A 23,860-nucleotide genomic window follows, 5' to 3' on the forward strand; every position below is an offset into this window, starting at 1 on the left:
ACCAAAGAGACACCAGGGAAAGAAAATAATTTGTCATATGATTCAAGTCATTTGTACTGTTTTACTACATTTGTTCTACACTATTAGGCACTTGTACATACAATGTCAGGTTCTCTAAACTAATTTTTAGAATGAGTTAAGCACAGAAATCAACTACAAAGGCTTTCTGTCTTAGAAAAGTCATATTGTGAATATAATAGTGTTTGAAAGGGCTACTAGACTCAACCAAAATTCTAAATTCTTGCCCATCTACTTTCATATTCAAAACTGTTTTAGAATGATGAAGAGTGTTTCTCATATCTAATCCAGGTCAATGTTATTTTTCACAATTAAGTTGAATTTTTTGCTTTTCTAAGAATTATAAAAAAGGCTAATTGTAAGGATATCTTAAGTGATATGATTATTTAGAAGTGTGTTTTTGCAAGGGCCAGTATTATGAGAAGAGAAGCATTTCTATACAAAGATACAACAACATGGGTATTAATTTCAACTTCAATTTGAGTAAATGCTGAAATTACTTACTCTTGGGTTCAGGGGTACTTATTCCATAGTAGTCTAGGAGAGCAAGTTACTTGCTTTCAACGGCAGTATCTTTTGACATAGTTCTACGAAGTTAATATATGTCCTGTAAATGACACTTCTGTGGACAAATAAGATTGTGATACCATTTGCACCAGATTTTCCAAATGGGCTACCTAACCTAGTCTAAAATTTAATTACATTCAAACTACAGTGTCTTCTGCTAAATTCTAGGCAACATGCATAGACCTGGAGATATGAGATTTGGCAATATTGGACTGTATTCTGAAGGACTCAGGACCCCAGTAGATAGAGCCATAGCTTCAGTGCCCTAGTCCTTGCCTTCTTATCCTATGCACTTTTGTTACCTGCCTGATGCTGTAGGGTTTTCAAGATTTAGTGACAGCTACCTTATTACTGGAAAAGAATTTTCTCTTCTGTGGATTTCTGTGAGATTTTGGTGTATATGTCCAAACCTGGACAACTAATGAAGAGGGTAATATTAACAATTATGCTAAAACAAGAGCCATAAACTAGGATTCACAGGGACAGAAAGGGCTACCTTTTATATGCCACTTCATGGCACTTTAATCTGCTTTTCTCTGTAATTAGGAAAGCAGATTTCATCTCATCATTCTCATCTTCCACTCTAGCATAACAACACACACACTACGTGGTGCCTGATAGGCAGACATGATTCTCTATAGTGCGTGGTAAATGCAAAGTACTAACAGTTTAAAAAGTGAGAAAATTAATTTTTAGCATTGCTGTAAATATTTCTTTTTTAAAAAGTTGTTAATTCCTCCAAGATATTTTTGTTTTACTTATTTTCTATATAATAGAGCTGTCACTGGGTAAGATGTATAATGTAATAAAACACCACAAAAGTTATAAATGAAAACCAACTTTGACATATTACAGCAACATCAGATATATAAAACAATTGATACACTTCTCAGTATATATAAAGAAACAGACATAGGTGTAAGAGCAGATAAGGGTATAAATATGTATAGCACAAATATTTCTAAGATGTGAGTCTATAAATTGATTTTTAACTCCTTAAAACTTAAGGGTTTCATAATACTCACCTTGTTCTCTGCTGTGGTAGAACTATTGAGCTTGCCATTTTAAATCTATTCTAAAAGGAATTAGGGCTTCTGGACCTTGTTTTCTCTTCAAAATTACTTGGCCTGATTTTTAACTGCATTATTAATGTTCATCTTTCATCAAGGATGGTGAAGAAATGTCTTGTTCAGCAGTATTTCTTGCAGTCATAGAAAACAAAATTTTTAAAGGCAAACAAATTGTGCCTTGGATCAGTCTCAGTCATAAGTGTAGCCATTTGCTCAACCTTAGGGAAAATATATATTGAGTTATACTGATTGATAACCTGATATAGCGAAATACTAAAACAAAATACAATAACCATAGATTGTGAATATAACTATGTAAAGAAGTAGACAATAGGATTTATGAAGGATAGTGAACTATTTCTCTCAGAAGAGATGAAAATGAGGAATGATATAATCTAAATACAATAGAGACTGTCATATTTGATATGTTATTACTTGCTAGACTATAAGAATTTCTTGCATGAAATTTCAAAAACAAATGGCAGACTTGAGAATGAAAATGAAGTCAGATTTCAATTGGAGAATTATGGGTTAGTAATATCAGGCTAACATAACAGAACATCATAGCCTGAGCAGCTTATACATAACAGAAATTTACTTTCCACTGTTCTGAAAGCTGGAAATCTAAGGTCATGTTTCCAACATATTCATTGTCTGGTGAGGGCCTACTTCCATTCACCTGTAGTATCCCTCCCTCTACCCCCCAAAATTCAAATCCTTCTAAAATACATAATAAATTCATCTCCACTCCAATAGCCCCAAATATCAGAACTCATTCCAGTACCCACTTTAAACATTAAATCCAGATTCTCACCTTAGGTTTCACTCAAATCAGATATAAGGATGAGATGCATCCTGAGTTAAATTCTCCAGCTGTGAACCTGTGGAATGAAACATGTTATGTGCTTTCAAAATACAATGACAGGTTGCACGTGAAGGAGGCTTACTCATTCCACAAGGAAGAAATAGGAAAGAAGGAAGGAGTGAAAGGCCCTAAGTAGATATAAAATCTAACAAAGCAAATAGCGTTAGCCCATAGTGCTTGAGAATAATCATTTTGGGCCAGATGCTCTGCCTTTTATACCCACTGGCATGGAGATTCCGCCTTCTGGACTCACTGGGGCAGAGGTCCTGGTGTTTTGGCTGTGGGTGAATTTGTCTTGCCTGTTGAAAGCAAGGCAATGGTTCGTCTCTAGAAACCGAGGGGGCAGCCCTGATGATCTCTGAATTGCCTTCAGAGTCATTCTTCCAGGGTCTTAAAAAATAGCACACATTCACAGTCACAGAGCTCTGTGGTTCATCCCATGAAATCCAAGAACAGCTGACATCTGTCTGTTACCTTTTCCTCTTCAGTTTAAACAAGTGGCTTTCCTAGTAGGGTGGCTTATTAAGTTCATAGTTCACACCTATGTTAGTTTCCTTGTTAAATGATCACATAACCACCCTTACTGTTCATCCCTGAACAGGTTTTCTCATTCTTTTCTATATAGATAGACCGAGAATTTTCTAAATCATTAGGTTTTTATTCATTTTTGCTTAACAATTCCATCTTTACATCATTTCTCTCTTCTCAGATTTTATATAAGTAGTTGGGAGAAGCCAGGCTGCTCCCTTACTGCATAGACTGGGTAACTGCTGTCAATGGACTGACTTTGTTATGGTTCTCCTACAGAGAAAGGATAATGCTAGAGAAGACCTTGTACTTCTTGGATTTCATTTTTTTTTATTTCTCATTTTTATTGATATAAAGTTAGCAGATTTCATGTATTTCATAGGTATGATTATAAAAAGCTACCACACTTCCCTCCTTCACTCCCTCCCTCAATCCCCCTTCTTCCTTTCTTTTTTCTTTTAATTTTTTAATAACATACTTTCAATTTACTTTATAATCACAAGCTTAATGTATCACTAACCATAATTTTCAACAACTAAAAAGTAAAATGGCCACTGTTTCACAGTAATATACATAAGGGTAATTAACAATAATCAGATCATAAAATTTCAGTTTTGTTCTTATAATTTTTTTATATTCCATATTAACTACCTCATGTCAGATAAAACATGTTATATAGTCTTTTGGGGACTAGTTTATTTCACTAAGCATAATAGTTTCCAGTTGCATCTATTTTGTTGCAAAATACAGGATCATTCTTTTTTATGGCTAGGTAGTATTTCATAGAGTGTGTATACAACATTTTCTTTATCCAGTCATCAGTTGATGGACATCTGGGTTGATTTCATACCTTAGCTACTGTGAACTGAGCTGTTATAAACATATGAGTACAGATAACTCTTTCATATGCATTTCTTAGGAATCCATGGAAGATGGCTTTTTCTACTCTGCAAGGCTGAATGTCCTCAGGAAGCTCACATCTCAATGTCTAATTCAGCTCTTAAACAAAGCCAAATCCTGGATTACCCTAACAAATATAGCTACTGACTATTCCTTGAATTATAATTTGGAAATGAATTACTATCTTTTAGAACCAGTCATAAACATTATCCATATCTGGGGGAGGGGTGCTTTTCCTATACTGACATTTAGGGACAGGACTTTATCTAAACCTTAGTAAATTAGTCTCATAAACTGTTAAGTTTTTTGGTCTTAAACTTCATTACTGTACCCCACTCACTGCATACATTCTTTTTTTAACCATAGAGACACTATAACTGTCTGCAGAGCTCTTACTACACTTATTTAAATAGGGTATAATCACACACAACCTTTTTATGATAGACAAAGACCAGCTCTTAGTACAGTAAGCATATGGTTCTTTGTGTACATTACAACACCCTTATGATGAAGCAAGTCCAGTCAATAAGTAGTCTTAATAATGTGTGTTAAACTTTTTATTTAAGAAGTGGTTATCATAGTGTGGTTCACAGACTAGCAATATCAGCATCACTTGCTAGATATTCATATCTTTGCCTCCCTCCCATTCCCACTGGATTAGAATGTGTGTAGGCAGAGGTCCAGTAATATGTGTTTTAACATACCCTCTGGGGGAGGCATTTAGCGCATCTATTAAGTATCCCCTTGGCATATTGACATTCTGCATCAAAGTACATGTGTTCTAGTCTTGGCTCCACTTCTAAGTCCAACTTCCTGCTAATGCACACCCCTAGAAGCAGCAGATGAGAGCTCAAGTTGGCTCCCTGCAACCTACATGGGAGACCTGATTTGCATTCCTGGCTCCTGGCTTCACAATGGCCCAGCCATGGCTGTTGAAGATTTGGGAGAGTGAACCAGCAGATAGGAGAATTATATTTCTCTGTCTGCATCACTCTCTATCTCTCTGTCTTTAAAACAAATAAAGATAGGCTGGCGCTGCAGCTCACTAGGCTAATCCTCCGCCTTGCGGCGCCAGCACACTGGGTTCTAGTCCTGGTCGCCCCTCTTCCAGGACAGCTCTCTGCTGTGGCCCGGGAGTGCAGTGGAGGATGGCCCAGGTGCTTGGGCCCTGCACTCCATGGGAGACCAGGCTCCTGGCTTCCGATCAGCGCGGTGCGCCGTGGCGGCCATTGGAGGGTGAACCAACGTCAAAGGAAGACCTTTCTCTCTGTCTCTCTCTCTCTCTCACTGTCCACTCTGCCTGTCAAAAAAAAAAAAAAAAAACTATTAAAAAAAAAACAAAGATTATTTTAAAAACCCTCAAGGTAATACTGGTGTATTCTCCAGTTTGAGAATGATGCTATATAACTTTATCTTACGTATGGGAAAACAATGTCCCCCAGTGGCCAATAACATGTGCATTCTAATTTTAAGTAAAAGTATACTGTATTGAAAATAATCACAAAGGTAATTTTACTTTTACTGAAACTCAGTCCCAAAATTCATCTGTGCTAGAAAATTTTATCCCTTCTTCTTTGTTTTAATGCAATTAAATCCAAGGCTGAGCGTCAGTGCACTGGATTGATAAGCAGTAAATTCTTAGTATCTTGAACACCTTTCTTGCCTAGGACTCAACAAAAAACCAAGAGGCTTAGAAGGTATTCAGAAAGCAGGAGATGTTTCTTGACCTTCCAATCTGTCATAGCCTCTGGTGTCCTCCTGTTGTCCAAACTAAAATACATTCTTGAGGTCTGTGTCCCACACTCAGCTCTGCTGACTATACCATGCAACCAATTTCCTGAAGTTTAGACTCTTTCTAGATCACTGCTCCAGATCACAGGCTGGATCCCTAAAAAATCATAATTCCATAAAAATCATTTTTTCAATAAACTTATTCTTTTATAATAAACCTATAAAGCTTCTGAAGTGTTAGCCAATAGACTTCCTGACATGCTGAAATTATTCTATACTTATATAGTACAATATCCACTAGTCAAATGTGGCCACTGAACCTTGAAATGTGCCTGCTACAACTGGCTACTTTTTACTCTTATGTAATTTTAATTAATTTTACTATATACTTAAACAGTCTCACATGGCTAGCATGACCACCTACTGGGTAGCAAGTTCTAAAGGCTTTTGCTTCTACCTTGCTGCAAGAATACTGATGACATAGCTATCTTCTTAAAACAAGAGGATGGAAGTCATGGGGAGCAACACGGAATCCATCTGAAAAATCGAACTGTACTCTGGTGATGAGTACAGGGGTGTCCATTGTACTCTCATTCAACCTTTCCATATCTTCAGAAATTCTCAAAATAAACATTTGGGGAAAATACACTTACTGCTACAAATTAAAGTCCAGTTACAAATGGATTTATGAATGGAGTTCCTGAAATGTGAGCTCCAGCTGTTTTTCTTCAGCCAATTTAGACAAGTGGAAGAGTCAATACCAGGACAGCACTTGAGAAACCAGGAGTTAGATATTAGGAGAGAAAGCCTGGACTTCTGAGATGGCAACAAACAAACAAAGAAACTCAGGAGATAGAGAGTAACAGCCTTTGCCTCCAGGCATAACTCTGGGTAGGAAAGATTCTCTTCCTGAGGGAGACAGAGTGTGGGTGTCATCAACAAAATGTTGTGTGCATCAGTGTGAAGTGATCCTCTGACATGCTTGTGGCCCAGCTTCTTACAGATAAAGGAGTCAAACTGGCAGAATAAAAGGTACTTAGGGCACACAAGTTGGAACAACCAGCTGAGAAAAAGCATGAAATGTGATAGGACCTCTCTCTGTAACTCTTTCAAATAAATACAATAATCTTTAAAAAAAAAAAAAAAAGAGTGGTATTTGAGATAAACTCCAAAGAAAAAGTAGATTTTATCAGGTGAAGAGCCCAAGGGAAAGTGTTCCTAGAAGAAGGAATAGTTGTCCTGTGTGGTTGGAACAAAGACTTTGAATGGGAGAAAAGGAGATAAGCCTTGGAAAGACAATGAGGTGAAAGGTCCTGGATGCTGGGCTCAAAAGCATGGAGATAATGTGAGCTCTAAAAATGTTTACGGTAAGGAGTTCATAATTGTTTTTTTAGGAAAGAGTTTTCTTGGCCTGAGATCCAAAAGAAATCTGTAACATGAATGATTCAGGGAACACCATGTGTGACAAAGCTAATCTCGAAAGAGTTTTAACTCAGAAAACACTCTTGGTGTGCCTGGCATGATTGCTGCACTGAAAAATTTAACCTCACAACAAAATTCAGCAAAAGAAAGTCCACCTTAGGCTAAATTAATGCAGCTTTTCTGTGGTCTGACTTAGCCCAAGTTTAGTCTTTGAAGATCTCAGAAAGGTGAGTTGATACGCTGTTCATCTGATCATGATCCTTAGGTGTGTGCTTCTAGATGAACTTTTGCCTGGGAAGCAAAAGTCTACTGTACACAATGATACACTTCAGTGAGCATCTTGGCCTCCCCATACCAAGGGCAGATTAATGCACAGTTTTGAACATCAGACCAGCAGGTGTTACCCGCTGCCCATGACCACAAATGTTTAAGACTGGAAGCAAACAAAAATTCTCATAAAAATATGTCTCATTGGGTGGAATGCACTGTACAGGGAAACTAATGAAAAATATGGTTTTGTTTTAAAGCCTGCAGTAGTAGCTAACTTTTCTCTCCAGATTGTCATTATGCAACCTACTGGCATGGAAAAAATTAATGTCCACAAACTCCTTAAGACATTTATCTGAAATCTGAAAAGGGGAACTATGCATATCATATCTTATAAGACTACTATAGACATTTGAAATCCACGTAAACAATGCAGCGAAAATCAGTTAAACTTCAAACCCAATGCACTATTTACAATATCTTTAAACAGGAATAGAAAAGCCTTAGTCCAGTGTATTTAATCTAATTCTCTGAGGCAATATACGTGCAGCTGACAGTTGCCTAAGGGGTATTAAAAATAAAAACCTGCATAGGGATTAATTTTATTCCTATAATCGGCGGCAGTACTATTAAACATATACACAAACACTAAAAAGTTTGCCTCGTTTGTCTTTCTTATGATGAGGGCTGGTAAGAACGGACTAATTTAATCTGCATTTCAGCAACAAACAGTATTGCAAGAATGCGTGCCAAGGAAAACAGGCCCATGAAGCTCAATGCCGTTCATTTCTGCTAAAGACTTGTGATTTTTCTGCGCCACCTTGTGGTCAAAACCCAACTACACGTGAGAGCTAAACGCTCTTCCCAGCGCTGGGGAAGCCTGCAGCTTCCGCATTGCGGAAACCGGCCAGTAGAAACCTGAAGAAAATGGTGTCTTTCTTTGTAGCCAGTGAGCGCGAATACTTGCCCCTCTTCCCCCTTCCTCCACCATTTGCTTTATTCCTTAACTCCATATATTCGAGTCAACCCACCCCCTGGTCTCCGAGGTCTCTTTCTAGGTCCGGCCTCCTTTCTGACCAACCAACCAGTCGCACGCCTTTCTCGAACGCTGGCCCGCCCGTGGTCGCCCTCGCAGCACTCCCTCAGGGTCCCCTCGAGCGCCTGCTCCGCGCGCGCCCCCGTAATCCCGGCCTCAAGGGCCCGCCCCCTCTCTCTGAACAGCCAATGGCGGCGCGGCTCCGCCCCGCCCCGCCCACCGAGTCCAGCCGCTAGCGCGGAGCTGGGGCCGTGGCAGCTGGGCCCTGAGCCCTGGGCTCTGCCTGGGCGCCGGTGGGCGTACGCCCTGCAGCCCGCGGTTGGGCCTCGGGAAAGTTATGGACTCGCAGGGGCTCAAGGTGAGCGCACGGGCGGACGGGGCTTTTCGTGGTGGCGATGAGCTAGGGGAGGGAGCTCGGGGGTTGCTCTTTTGTGGCTCCCGTGTCCTGGGTTGTGTGGCCGCACCGGTGAGGGGTTTGGGCCTGAAGCCCACCTCCCCGCCTCCTCGGCGCCGGCCGCGCCCCGGGGCTCTGGGCCGCGCGCTGCTGTGTGGACGGCCGGTGGAGCGCTCGTCCTCTGCCGTTTGTGGTGTTCCCTTTTACTCTGGGGTCGCATTCGTTAGGAAAGCCCGGGGGACCTGTGACGCTGTGCGTCCAGGTGCGACCGTTAAGGACTCCGAGCCAACCGGTGTCCGCTGCAACCCTGGGAAACCAATTCGACCGGCGGCGTAAACATGCAGGCGTCTTCGCGCGGAGGTGTTGTCTTTGAAGATGAGGGGTTCGTCCGCTCAGACGGCCCACTTAAGAACTAGATAAAGCACTTGAAGACATGAGGCTTGAAAAGTGTTCTTTTTGGATGATGACCTTTATGACTCGTTTGCCCAATGAGTCGACTCTCTCGGTATTTGTCGAGGTCTCTGTCCATGGCCCTCAAAAGCTGGAGGTAGCAGGAGCAGATAGTCTCCGTCTTCACAACTTGACAGTCTGATCTTGGAGGAAAACCCTCCCGCGATGCATTGCGCATCGAATGTCCCCTGTGGGTCTGCCGCCGTTCTAACCCCCCCCCCCCCCCCGAGGATACTGCAGCCATAGGAGGAAGGAAAACCCTTCCAGAGTTTACGTTTGAGTAGGACTCAGACAATAAGCAGGTAAATAAAGTATTCACCCTGTGAGCCTCATAAGTGGATAGAGGAGGATTTGGCTGTGTGGAAGGTTGGGCAGCGCTGAAGTGTCTGACATTTTTTTTTTACTCCCCTTTAATTTATACTTTACACGGCCACCCACATAAACTCTTCAGTAAAAAACACCTTAATGCTAAAACCTGCTATGTGATCCCCATCACTGAGTCTAGAGGATCCAGTCCACGACTTGAGTAGAACGTCCTGAACATGACCTGAGCTGCCTTCCCCTGGAAACAACAGGCTTCCTCTACAAAGGACCAGCTACCAGCGTGCTCCGACAACTTTTTGGAAGGTGCACATTAATGAAAACGTGATTCCTAGATTTCAAAATGCTTGCCCTAAAACATTTAATTTCATTCCCCCCCCCCCACAAACTTTTTGTAGTCACCTTATATGGTCTGTTAATGCTCTAGGTCAACACTCTTCCCCCTGGGGAAAACTGATGCGTGTTCTCTCTGTTATTGCAGCTCATCTCTGGCTAACCTCTACACTTTCCTCAAGAGTCATGAGAAGAAATAGGAAGGCCTGTCTGTGTGTGGAGGGGGAGTGCAGAGTTCGCAGTTCAGGGCTGGTTTCTGAAGTCCTGCCCAGGAATCTTTCCCTTAATTTTACTCTTAAGACAAGAGTCTTAGCTGGACATAATCATTTTTCATATAATCAACATACGAGCTTCAAACGAACTTTTTGTATTTCAGAATAGGACTTTTGGGGTGAGCATTGTGTAGCAGGTAAAGCTGCCGCCTGCAACTCCAACATCCCATATGGGTGCCAGTTGGCATCCAGCTGCCTCCAATTCTGATCCAGCTCCCTGCTGTTCCACCTGTGAAAGCCGTGGAGGACAGCCCAAGTGCTTGAACCCCTGCCACCCACTTGGAAGTCCCAGCTATCTGGGGAGTGAACCAATGGATGGAAAATCAATTTCTCCCTCTCTCTTCCTCTCTCCCCTCCCTCCCTGCCTCTGTGCCTCTCTCTTCCTCTCTCTTCCCCTCTCTCTGTAGCTGACTTTCAAATAAATAAATAAATAAATAATTTTTAAAGATAGGACTTTTTTTTTTTTTGACAGGCAGAGTGGACAGTGAGAGAGAGAGAGACAGAGAGAAAGGTCTTCTTTTTTTTGCCATTGGTTCACCCTCCAATGGCCGCCGCGGCTGGCGCGCTGTAGCCGGTGCATCGCACTGATCCGAAGCCAGGAGCCAGGTGCTTCTCCTGGTCTCCCATGCGGGTGCAGGGCCCAAGCACTTGGGCCATCCTCCACTGCACTCCTGGGCCATAGCAGAGAGCTGGCCTGGAAGAGGGGCAACTGGGACAGAATCTGGCGCCCCGACCCGGACTAGAACCCGGTGTGCCGGCACCGCAAGGCAGAAGATTAGCCTATTGAGCCACGGCGCCAGCCTAAAGATAGGACTTTACACTATGCTCACAGAACTCTTACAACCACTTGTAAATTTGCTTTACTATCAGAATTTTACGAATGAGCCAACTGAGGTAGTGTGAAATGGACCCAAAGAGTTGAAATCAGGTTTTACTTTTAAATCTATGTAATATCATGCTGTCTTTCAGCAAAATTGTAGATTCTAAGCAATACTAACTGCTGTTCAGGAAGATTTATTTTATTTATTTGAAGGACAGCATTACAGAGAGGGAGAGCTCTTCTATCTGCTGGTTTACCCCCCAAATGGCTGCAGTGGCCAGGGCTGGGCTAGGTGGGCTGGGTCTCCAACTTGGGTGCAGGGGCCCAAGCACTTGGGCCATCTTCTGGTGCTTTCCCAGGTGCATTAGCAGGGAGCTGGATCAGAAGCAGAGCAGCTGGGACTAGAACTGGTGCCCACATGGGATGCTGGCATTGCAGGCAGTGGCTTAACCCATTATATCACAATGCCAGCCCCAATGAAAGTATTCTTAGCTGTGACAAACTAAGAGGTCATTTGTGCCATTATGGGGTTGGTACAGTTTACTGAGATGTGCGATAGACTTCTAAGAGATGGAGTGTGAATCACACTCTCAAGAAAAGTGGCTAAGAAAGAACAGAACTCAGTAATTACAAGGAGTGATGCAGAATAAAATTCATACAGAACATTTACCTAAATGATACAGAGAAGGGCATGGGCTGTAGCTCTGCAGGAACAATAGCCTACACAACAGAACTGTCTGGATACACTCATATTTTAATCCTGTCAGTTCGGAATTCAACTGTATCAATTCTGCTGAACCAGCTTTGGTGAATCAGGTACATCCTAGTGGTAGTGAGATTGTGACTTCCCTTTTAGATTAGAATAGCAAATAGCCCTAGGTAAAGCATAGAAATAACTAATGAGAATTTAGTATCTCCTGAGGAGTTTGCTCTGTAAACCAAAATAATAAAATAGTATAGGGGCCAACACTGTAACATAGACTGTTAAGCCTCTGCCCACAGAGCATCTCATATGCCTGCCGGCATCCCATGTGGGCACCGGTTCCAGACCTGGCTATGCCACTTTAATGGCCTGGGAAAGCAGCGGAAGATGGCCCAGGTCCTTAGGCCCCTGCACCCAGGAAGAAGCTCCTGGCTCCTGGCTTCAGCCTGGCCCAACCAGAGCCATTGAGGTCATTTGAGGAGTGAACCAGCAGATGGAAGATTCATTCATATTCATTCATTCATTCTCTCTCTCTCCTCTTTCTCCTCTTTCTGTATCTCTGCCTTACAAATAAATACATCTTTTAAAAAAAATTATTTACTTATTTTAAAGGCAGAGTTACAGAGAAGCAGAAACAGAGAGAGTGAGAGAGGTCTTCCTTCCGCTGGTTCACAACCCAGATGGCCTCAATGGCTGGAACTGCGCCATTCCGAAGCCAGGAGCCAGGATCTGCTTTCAGGTCTCCCATGCAGGTGCAGGGGTACAAGGACTTAGGCCATCTTCTGCTTTCCCAGGCCATAGTAGAGAACTGGATCGAAAGTGGAGCAGCCAAGACTCAAACAGGCACCCATGTGGGATGCTAGCACTGCAGCTGGTGGCTTTACCCGCTATGCCACAGCGCCGGCCTCAGTACATCTTTCAACAAAATAATATAGCCTTGCAAAAAAGCTTGAAGATAGCCATTTCCATTGAAACCCCTTTGAGATTATTCATTCTCACTGATGATTATTTGTTGTAGGACTCAGACATAAAAGTAAAGATGTGGGTTCAGTGTTGTGTCTCAGTGGGTTATGCTGCCACTTGTGATGTTGGTATTCCATTTGGGCCTTGTTTTGAGTCCTGGTTGCTCCACTTCTAATCTCATGTCCTAAAGTGCATGTGAAATCTGTGGGTTATGGCCCAAATGCTTGTGCCTCTACTACTTGTGTGAGAGACCAAGATGGAATTCCAAGCTCCTGACTTCGTTGTGGCAATTTAGGGAGTGAAACTGTGAATGGAGGATCCCTTTCTCTCTTTCTCCCTCTGTCTGTAAGTCTGTGTTTTAAATAAATAAATTTTTTGAAAAAAATACAATTGAATTTGAAAATAAATTATTAAGTTTCATCACTTTGTAATGCTGTGATAACAAAATAGATATTTTAAGAGAAGCAAGATCTTTTTTTAAAAAAATCTATACTCTGATGATGGCAGCCTCTTTTTTTCTCTATTCTTTATTGTCAGTTTTCTAAAATATTTAAGAAAATGTGGGCAAAGGGAAAGAAAGAGGTTAATGTAGTCCAATATTAGTGCTGTTAAAAAATTAGGAATAAAGGTTGAAATTATTGGAAAAGATTGAAGTAACATTCATTTTGTGTTCCTTATGTTCTGCAGTTCTATAAGGCACTTGGAAGAAGAGAAGTTTTGGCTTTTCCAGATGACTATCTGCTTTCTGAAGTGTTTCAGAACATCTTAACATGTCATCATTGCTTCCTTTTAGACTTTGATCGATTACTATTGTCAAGAGAGATATTTCCATCATGTGGTACTTTTTGCCAGTGAAGGAATTAAGATGTATGGCAATGACCCTGTCTTCAGGCTTTATCATGCTTATGGTACATTAATGGAAGGTATGTACTAATTTTTGAACTTGTTCCATGGTTTTAAATTCTTGCTTTGCACCATGAACAATTCTTCATATCATCATCTTGATTTTTCAGGTAAAACTCAAGAAGCTCTTCGAGAATTCGAGACTACTAAAAATAAACAAGATGTATCACTCTGTTCTCATATTGCACTAATACACACTCATAAAATGAGTCTACATCCAGGTATGGTATTTAAATACATTGCTCAGGACAGTTTTTCATGTTCAAATCATTTTTATTTTTCTCAATTACCATAACATTCAGTCTGATCTTATTATATTAAATTTTATCTGTATGTACCATTTATATCATGTATGTGTTATATTTCTGACAAGATTATAAATTCAGCAAACACAAGAAACATACATCTTGTATTCCTTTCATATTTCTTATATTCCATGGCCCAGGTTTTGGTAGTACATAGGTATTGTTTGAGTTAACTTAAAGGTGAATGTATATTGGCAGTTACACTTAGGCAGTAAAAAGACAGCCAGAAAGCAAGTATGTATATAAATTTCTCTGCATCAGATGACTTTTAATCTGCAAATATATAGTTACAAATGGGTATAGTTTTTCTCTTCTATATATTAAACCTCTTTACCCCCTATATGAGGGCTGGCTCTTGGAAAATATTCAGTTTTTATCCAGTAGTATATTGGGAAATATGACTAGATTATAGAAGGAACCATATGCATAAACCAGCAATTAAAGTTGTGTGAATTGTCTTATTGTACAGTATAACTTAATGACTAAGGCAGGAGACTATCCAAATTATAAGAAATAAGGAGGAAATTGCATTGTATTTTCTAATATATATCCAGGAGCAGCCAGTGGATTTGTAATATAGATCTTGTTTCAAATAAGCAGTAACCAAATATTTAATGGTTTCTTAAATATTAGAAAAGTGGGGCCGGCGCCGCGGCTCACTAGGCTAATCCTCCGCCTTGCAGCGCCGGCACACCAGGTTCTAGTCCTGGTCGGGGTGCCGGATTCTGTCCCAGTTGCCCCTCTTCCAGGCCAGCTCTCTGCTGTAGCCAGGGAATGCAGTGGAGGATGGCCCAAGTGCTTGGGCCCTGCACCCCATGGGAGACCAGGATAAGTACCTGGCTCCTGCCATTGGATCAGCGCAGTGCGCCAGCCGCAGCACGCCGGCTGTGGCGGCCATTGGAGGGTGAACCAATGGCAAAGGAAGACCTTTCTCTCTGTCTCTCTCACTGTCCACTCTGCCTGTCAAAAAATAAAAAAATAAAAAAAAATAATAAAAAGAAAAGTGGTCTTTTTTTAAAGATTTATTTATTCATTTGAAAATCAGAGTTACACAGAGAGAGGAGAGGCAGAGACAGAGAGAAAAGTCTTCCATCCACTAGTTCACTACCCAATTGACTGCAAGGGCCAGAGCTGTGCCGATCCAAAGCCAGGAGCCAGGAGCTTCTTCCGGGTCTCCCATGTGGGTGCAGCAAGGGCTAGGGCCATCTTCTACTGCTTTCCCAGGACATAGCAGAGAGCTGGATGGGAAGTACAGCAGCCGATGGTGCCAATACCTTCAGGCCAAGGTATTAACCCGCTGCACCATGGCGCCGGCCCCTAGAAAATTGTTCTTTACTTAAGCCAAGTATTACATGCCTCCTTCACTGTACACATACATGCGCAAATCAATAAAATGTTATCTGAAACATTATGTCTGGGGCTGGTTGGTGCTGTATTAAGGTTAAGCGACTGCCTGCAGTGCTAGCATCCCACATGGGCACCAGTTCATGTCCTGGCTGCTCCATTTCCAGTTCAGCTCTCTGCTTAATGGCCTGGGAAAACAGTGGAGGAAGGCCCAAATCTTTGGTCCCCTGCCACCTATATGGGAGATCCAGAAGAAGCTCCTGGCCACTGGCTTCACCCTGGCTCAAGCCCCAGGTGTTGTAGCCATTTGGGAAGTAAACCAGCAGATGGAAGATCAATCAAACTCTCTCTCTCTCCCTCTCTCGCTCTCTCTCTGTCTCTCTCTGTGTCTCTGTCTCTGTCTCCTTCTCTTTCTCTGTATCTGTGCCTTTCAAATTAAAGATAAATAAAACATTGTATTTATCAAGTAAACAAATTAACAATATGTGCTTACTATCTGCTAGGAAATGTGTCAAAGCAATTAAAAAATACAAAATGATCATAAGTGATCCATGACATCAAGTTTATGATCTAGTTGAGAAAATAAAATGTAAAAACCACAAAGCTTAAATTCCAGTGTTACTATCAAATACAATGATTTAAAAAAAACTAGAGACAAATGAATCCATAATTAGTTGAAATTGAAAGGTCTATTAGTACATTGAATTAGGCTAGGAAGACTTTGTAAAAGACCATGACTTTATCTGGTCTTTGTAGGACAGGTTAAAGTTGACTTATACTTGCCATACAGGGAAATGGATGGGTAAACACATGGAAGTAGCTCAGGATTAGGCCCTTCTGTGGATCCCCTTTTTCTGTGCTCTAGTGGGAGTGGGATTAGCTGGAACAGAGAGATCTCATTGGAGAACCATAGTAAATAATTCTATAATAAAGAAATTAGTAGAAACATTTTCATTTAACTGAATATTCCCTATTCTGTTTGTTATGTTTGGAAATATGTTTTCAAGACACTGTAAAGATAGATTCAGGAATATTGTTTAGAAGCAGTAACTCTGCTTTCTACCCTCTATAACTTGTGCTGGGCCTGCACTCTAGTAGGGGCCTAGATGTCAGTACAGATTTCCTGGGAAAGGTGTAGATTTTTGGTGTACATTGTTCCAGAATGGTGTAAGCCCTGATTGTACAAAGACTTAAGCTGAGATCTGCCAAGAGCCAAATTGGTGTAGACAGTGTCACAGCTGTAACCTTAGGGATCTGATAAAAATCTGGACTGAGGCGTACAATGGCTGCCCCAGCACTGATGACCTCTTTTCCATTTCTCTATCATGGCTATTAATGAAAATTTCTGAGTAGATTAGGGGCAGGGAAGAGGGGAAAGGGTTCGTGTGTCAGGCAAGCGTGTAACCCTCCAGAAACAATTTTGTTACCTCCGTGCATGAAGTTGTACCTTTGTAATTTCACATTTAAATTTGTATTATTCAGTTTAAAAGGAAGATTCACATACCTTCTTTTTTTGATAACTGTTCCCAGGAAGGTAAAGTTGTTAGAATCACAGTCCTCAACTTCAAAATTTCTTCTTCATTTTTCTGTGCCTGATTCTGATTCTGTCTGGGATTTGGACATAACTGACATATGTTTTCTAAGCAAACATTCATATTTACTAGATTTAATAAAAGTAAATAGAATTATTCAAAGAAAGGTTTCCTTTTAAGGGAGTAGTTGAGTAGTCAGTGTTAACATATGAATATCATGATAATTATGCTCCTTTCATTGGCACATAACCTTAACCCAGCCTATTTTTTAGAGTTGAATTTGAGAGATAATTTGAGTGCTAGTCTTGAACCTGCCCCTAACAATGCATTAGTTTAGCATCATTATAAACTATACTAGTCATTTTTTAAAATAACATTAGCTTTGTAAATGCTACAAACTATGCAGTTGTATTGTACCTTATAGTCATCATTGGCTACACATGACTGGAAACACTTAAAATGTATCTAGTTTGAGGAACTAAGTTTTAAATCTTACTTAATTTATATTTTGAATTTAAAACTGATATTCACTTACTAGAAAACCTGCATGTGGAACAACTTGTCTGTGAATCTGCTTTTCAGCTGTAAGATTTATGAAATCTATGAATCAAGTGTTTCTGAAGAAAATTCAGCATCTTAATTGAAATACGCTGCAAGTGTAAAACAACCACCAGATTTCAAAGATTTAGTCAGAGTGCAAAGTATCTCATTAGTTTTTATCAGTTAGGTTTTGAGATGATAGTTTTAATTATTAAAATTGAGTCTGTAAAGTTTGAATTACTTACATGGCTTACTTTTTATTTCTATTAGATATAGAGGAACACACTGAGTTCCCCAGGCTGTTAATCTTCTAACTTATTATAAAGACTTGATCTAGAATTTAATTTTCATTAAAATCATTTTCTCTTCCCAGACAAAGAAGCTATTCTGGAGTTAGATTCCAGAATGAAGGAGCTGCGTAAAGGAGCTGGACAGAAAGCTTTATACTATGCAGGCTTGTTTCTATGGCACATTGGTCGACACGATAAGGCAAGAGACTACATTGACAGAATGATCAAAATGTCGAATAACAGCAAAGAGGTAGCTGCCTTTCTTGTTTTGAAATAGTAATATTAAAGGAAGCCTGTATTATGATGTATTCAGCAATATGCAGTACTTAGTTCTTTGTCATCTGCTCTATTCTCACTTTATAAATTACTTTATTTTCATGTTTTATTACATTGTAAAATAGAGATTCTTTAAGGGTAATTACTTTATTTTCATGTTTTATTACATTGTAAAATAGAGATTCTTTAAGGGTGTTTATTCTTATGCAGTTAAGTCTCCAAAAGATCACTCTTCCCTCTTCTACTTTTCCTTTCTCCTCCTCTTTCATTGCTTCCCTCCCTCTCTCCATGTCGAACAACTCTAGATACAAGGTACGTTAAGATAAGGAATACATAAGTTTTACTTTCGTGAACAAATCATCAGAGCACATACTCAGCCCATATGTTGAGAAAAATTGTAAATGGCATGAGAGATGTGAATAAATTGTGTAAGAAAATAATTAATATTTATTGCATGTGTCGTGCTAGGCAGTATTTTACATTAATGGGAAATGATTTCCATGAGTTTTAGAAAAATGAGGAAGAATTTCTTGAAGGAAGTAGCATTTGAGCTAAATCCTGACAAATGGATACAGTTTCGAGAGAGATTGTTGAAAATACAAGTAGATAGTCCGGAGGTAGGAAATTGCACACGAAAATGAGACAAGTTGATTCTGAACATAGTGAAAATGTCATATTTGATGAGAACACAGGATATAGAGATGAAGAAAGTATAATAAAATATTGGAGAGGCAGGTTGGGACAAATTCAAGTGTCTTGACTTCAAAGTACAAATATTTGAATCTAATTTGCTACACAATGAGAGGCCATTGAATATTTTTATCATTGAATTTTTGAGCATAATTTAATCATGATGTTGTTAGAGCATAAATTCAGAAGATTAATTTAGCAGTGATTTGTAGGAAGAACTAGCCTGAGGAGAAACTAGAATGCAGTTCCCCCTACAAAGTTAGTACTTTTGGGCAGAAGGCTTTGAGAACTACGCTAAAATACTGTGCAGCACCTACAGACTTGAGAATTTGAGTTTTATATACCCACATAACCTGTCAACTGATAACTGATAGTGGGGAAAGGATAACAAGGTACCACAAATCAGAGGCGTCCCTGGGATTTTAAGCCTGGGCAATTCAGAGACCAGTTCACATCAATAGAAGATACACTTCAGATGAGAAGTTAGTTTCGGAGGTAAGTGACATATTTGTCAGAAAACAGGTTGTATTGTTAGGTGCTGGCAGAACAGAGAGTTCGTAATAGTAGATGAGTTTTGGGAAAGCAAGAAAAAGTCTAGAGAAAATTTTGGACTAAAAATATAAACAGATAGAGCCAGCATTATGTTGCAGCGGGTAAGCCGCTGCCCGAGACACCTGCATCCCATGTGGGTGCTGGTTTGATTCCCCTGCTCCCCCTCCAATCCAGCTCTCTGCTAATATGCCTGGGAAAGCAGCAGAAGGTGGCTTAGGTGCTTGGGCCCCTGCATCCATGTGGGAGACCCTGATGAAGCTCCTGGCTTTAGCCTGACCCAGCAGTAGCTGTTGTGGTCATTTGGGGATAAACCAGCTGATGGAGGCTCCCTCTCCCCTTACTTCTCCCCTTCCCTCTCCCTCTCCCTCTGTTTCTCTCCCTCTCCTTCCCTCCCTCTCTCTCTGGAACTCTGCCTTTTAAATAAATACGATAAATTAAATCTTTGTATGTATATGTACATATATATCTCTATACATATACCCATATATAAAAGGAATCATCCACACAAAAACAGTAGGTGAAACCATTCAAATAATGACACTGACCTAGTGACTGGAAATAGCATTTGTTAAGATCCTTTCTGTATTTTCAGGTGAAATACAGGAAGGTAAATATATCCTTAGTTAAAGATTCATAAATGTATAAATCTAGACTTTTTTAAATGGAAGAGCACATTTCAAATTTTTTTATTTGACCTTCAGAACAAAAACAATCAGTCTCCATTTTATTTCTAATTCTGTATATCTTGCAACCCATTGACTCACTCACATTGCTAAAGGTAAATATCCATGGCCTTTTCAGTTTTCAATTTTCAGGCCATTTATCTTTTCATTTGATATGGACTGGAGTAGTCAAAGAGGTTAAGAAGATAGTTGTCAAATTACCAGAATCTTTAATGTATGTGAAAAAGACAAATTCTGTTTTTCTACCTTACTTAATTTGGGCTGTTTACCCAAAAAGAGGCAAAAGTATCTTATTTTTATATTGAATAACATGTTTATTGATTATTAGTAATAGCACAATCTCAGATAAGCGTACTAGATTTAGCACTAATGAAATATTTGACAAGCTTCTTGGTATTATAATTGAACCTGGAAGTAAATGTAAATGCTTAATCCCCTAACATAGTTCTCAATACTCTAGGCTGACAAGAGTTCAAAAATAATTTCACTGCAGGAAATTTTATTGTTTATAATATTACTCGTTAGAAGCCTTTTTCTTATTAATTATCAAAAAGTGACATTGGGTTGACTTTTCATCAGCATTTAATTGCTTCAGTCCCATTCCTACTCTACCACTTCAACCCCCAAAAATAGAAATATGATAGAATTCTTTATTTTACAGGGACTAGTTTTAAGAGGATGGCTTGATATTACAAGAGGAAAAGAACCTTATACTAAAAAAGCACTAAGATATTTTGAAGAGGGATTGCAAGATGGAAACGATATTTTTGCTCTGCTGGGTAAGGTGAGTTGGAGTTAAAGTAAATGTTTATGCATAATATATATGAAAGTAGCTCAAAAGAGTTCATAATTTTCATGACAATGTTGTCACTCTCCACTGTAAAAGGGACTTGCATTTGTGTTTGACAATGAACAAAAAATTAGAGAAATGTATTCCTACCAAAGTTCCTATATCCAGGATCGTTTTTAGTTGTTGTTGGTGGTCTGTGCAGTCTTTTCTCAACATCTACTTTATGTGCAAGGTATCACACTAGATCCTAGGAATGCTCTGAACAAAATAAAGCTTCCTACTTTTTGGAGCTTATGTTCTGAAAGTGGAGATAGATGACAAAATAAGCAAATTAGTAGTTTATTAAAAGGTCAGAAGTGTAGTGGAAAAAATAAGATAATGGGGAAGAAGGTGAGTTGGGATTTGTACTGGTAATTTTGTATGCAGTGGTCAGAGAAAGTGGCAGTTGAACAAGGACTTGGAGGAGGTGGCTGGTCAAGCCTTGTTGTGGTCTGGGAAAAAGTATTACAAATAGGATAGAACAAGTTCACACATTCTAAGGCGTGTGCAGGGAGTGGTAAGGAGACCGGTAGAACAAAACGGAATGAGTAAAGTGAGTAGAAATGAAATATAGAGGAAGGAGGGTAGATGAGGGGCAGTTAAACATGGGGTGAGGAGGAAAAGTGGGCCCATTTTGTAAGAGTTTTGACTTTTATTTTTTTTATCTTTCTTTTTTTTTTTTTTAGTTATTTTTTTTTAACTTTTATTTAATGAATATAAATTTCCGAACTACGACTTATGGATTACAATGGCTTCCCCCCAATACCGTCCCTCCCACCCACAACCCTCCCCTTTCCCACTCCCTCTCCCCTTCCATTCACATCAAGATTCATTTTCGATTATCTTAATATACAGAAGATCAGCTTAGTATATATTAAGTAAGGATTTCAACAGTTTGCTCCCACACAGAAACATAAAGTGAAAAATAATAGATGATTTTTAAAATGATGATGAAATCAGATCAGACCTATTGTCATGTTCAATCCCAGTGAGAGTCAAGTTGGGAATTGATAATTTCTTTTTTTTTTTTTTTTTTTTACAGAAGATCAGTTTAGTATGCATTAAGTAAAGATTTCAACAGTTTGCACCCCCATAGAAACACAAAGTGAAATATATTGTTTGAGTACTCGTTATAGCATTAAATCTCAATGCACAGCACATTAAGGACAGAGATCCTACATGAGGAGTAAGTGCACAGTGACTCCTGTTGTTGACTTTACCAATTGACACTCCTGTCTGTGGCATCAGTAATCTCCCTATGCTCCAGTCATGAGTTTCCAAAGCTATTGAAGCCCTCTGAGTTCTCCGACTCTTATCTTATTTAGACAAGGTCATAGTCAAAGTGGAGGTTCTCTCCTCCCTTCAGAGAAAGGTACCTCCTTCTTTGATAACCCGTTCTTTCCACTGGGATCTCACTCACAGAGATCTTTTGCCAGAGTGTCTTGGCTTTCCATGCCTGAAATACTCTCATGGGCTTTTCAGCCAGATCCGAATGCCTTTAGGGCTGATTCTGAGGCCAGAGTGCTATTTAGGACATCTGCCATTCTATGAGTCTGCTGAGTATCTCACTTCCCATGTTGGATCACTCTCCCCTTTATTTATTCTATCGGTTAGTGTTAGCAGGTACTAGACTTGTTTATGTGCTCCCTTTGACTCTTAGTCCTTTCATTATGATCAATTGTGAACTGAAATTGATCACTTGGAGTAGTGAGATGGCATTGGTACATGCCACCTTGATGGGATTGAATTAGAATCCCCTGGTATGTTTCTAACTCTACCATTTGGGGCAAGTCAGCTTGAGCATGTCCCAAATTATACATCTCTTCCCTCTCTTATTCCCACTCTTATGTTTAACAGGGATCACATTTCAGTTAATTTTCAACACTTAAGAATAACTGTGTATTAATTACAGAATTAAACCAGTCATATTAAGTAGAACAAACAAAAAACTACTAAGAGGGATAATATATTAAGTTGTTCATTAACAGTCAGGGCTATGCTGATCAAGTCACCATTTCCCATAGTGTCCATTTCACTTCAGGAGGTTTCCTTTTTGGTGTTCAGTCAGTTGTCACCGATCCGGGAGAACATATGGTATTTGTCCCTTTGGGACTGGCTTATTTCACTCAGCATGATGTGTTCCAGATTCCTCCATTTTATTGCAAATGACTGGATTTCGTTGTTTCTTACTGCAGTATAGTATTCTAAAGAGTACATATCTCATAATTTCTTTATCCAGTCTACCGTTGATGGGCATTTAGGTTGGTTCCAGGTCTTAGCTATTGTGAATTGAGCTGCAATAAACATTAGGGTGCAGACCGCTTTTTTGTTTGCCAATTTAAATTCCTTTGGGTAAATTCCAAGGAGTGGGATGGCTGGGTCGAATGGTAGGGTTATCTTCAGGTTTTTGAGGAATCTCCAGACTGACTTCCATAGTGGCTTGACCAGTTTGCATTCCCACCAAGAGTGGGTTAGTGTCCCTTTTTCCCCACATCCTCGCCAGCATCTGTTGTTGGTAGATTTCTGAATGTGAGCCATTCTAACCGGGGTGAGGTGAAACTTCATTGTGGTTTTGATTTGCATTTCCCTGATTGCTAATGACCTTGAACATTTTTTCATGTGCCTGTTGGCCATTTGGATTTCTGTGGGGAGCAACTCGGACTAGACTAAGTTACTGGAATTAAGACTTATTCTATGCATCTGCTCTCCCACAATATGGCGCTGGGAGAGAAGAAAACAGCTTCTACACAGCTGCCTCCAGTTCAGCCAATAAACTGTAGGACTTGCTCCTGATTGGAGAGCAGTGTACTCGGCATGTGGACAGCCGAGTTAGGATTGGCGGAGGAGGACTATAAAGGAGGAGAGAGAGAACATGCACCAGGAACATCTAAGGGGAACATCTAAGGGGAACACCTGTGCAGCCCCCGAGAGAGCCGGCCGGCGGAGTGCCGCTCCCCTGCGGAAGTGGGGAATGTGGCCAGGGGGAACTGCCCTTCCACGGAGGTGGAAGGGACAGTAGCCAACCCGGGAAGAACCAGCAGTAAACCCGGGGAGGGCCGAGCAGACGAAAGAACAGCGCAGGGTCCTGTGTCGTTCCTCCACGAAGAGGGGGAGCGACATAATGGTGCCGTGACTCGGATATGAAGCCTAGGCAGGGTTTAGTGTCGTTCCTCCACGAAGAGGGGGAGCGACATAATGGTGCCGTGACTTGGATAGGAAACCTAGGACAGATAGGAAACTTAGGAGGGAAGAAACA

The 23,860-nt window shown here is 40.3% G+C and overlaps 1 protein-coding gene and 1 long non-coding RNA gene across 8 annotated transcripts in view; one reads left to right on the top strand and one right to left on the bottom strand.

The window, feature by feature from the left end:
• Nucleotides 1-8,530, bottom strand: part of LOC103348769 (uncharacterized) — a 52,372-nt gene extending 43,842 nt beyond the window's left edge. Inside the window, exons 1-4 of one of the 4 annotated variants that reach the window (XR_007920390.2) lie at nucleotides 8,400-8,530; nucleotides 2,470-2,536; nucleotides 1,611-1,873; nucleotides 523-640 (exon numbers count right to left, since the gene is read on the bottom strand). This is a non-coding gene — a long non-coding RNA (uncharacterized lncRNA). Of the gene's footprint in view, nucleotides 1-522; nucleotides 641-1,610; nucleotides 1,874-2,469; nucleotides 2,719-2,743; nucleotides 3,048-8,399 lie in introns of those variants that run through there. The other 3 variants (XR_011387278.1, XR_011387277.1, XR_011387276.1) reach the window with 3 other exon arrangements.
• Nucleotides 8,531-8,624: 94 nt separating this feature from the next.
• The window catches only part of TTC21B (tetratricopeptide repeat domain 21B), a 112,222-nt gene continuing 96,986 nt past the window's right edge, over nucleotides 8,625-23,860 (top strand). For 2 of the 4 annotated variants that reach the window (XM_002712247.5, XM_017342903.3), the window contains exons 1-5: nucleotides 8,629-8,762; nucleotides 13,454-13,583; nucleotides 13,674-13,784; nucleotides 17,658-17,824; nucleotides 20,437-20,559. In XM_002712247.5, the coding sequence (XP_002712293.1) occupies nucleotides 8,742-8,762; nucleotides 13,454-13,583; nucleotides 13,674-13,784; nucleotides 17,658-17,824; nucleotides 20,437-20,559 (552 nt within the window). In that variant the 5' untranslated portion in view covers nucleotides 8,629-8,741. Of the gene's footprint in view, nucleotides 8,763-9,699; nucleotides 9,876-13,347; nucleotides 13,584-13,673; nucleotides 13,785-17,657; nucleotides 17,825-20,436; nucleotides 20,560-23,860 lie in introns of all 4 variants that reach the window. The other 2 variants (XM_051848549.2, XM_070070739.1) reach the window with 2 other exon arrangements.

Source organism: Oryctolagus cuniculus, chromosome 3 (genome assembly GCF_964237555.1).
Source record: "Oryctolagus cuniculus chromosome 3, mOryCun1.1, whole genome shotgun sequence".
Taxonomy (NCBI): domain Eukaryota; kingdom Metazoa; phylum Chordata; class Mammalia; order Lagomorpha; family Leporidae; genus Oryctolagus; species Oryctolagus cuniculus.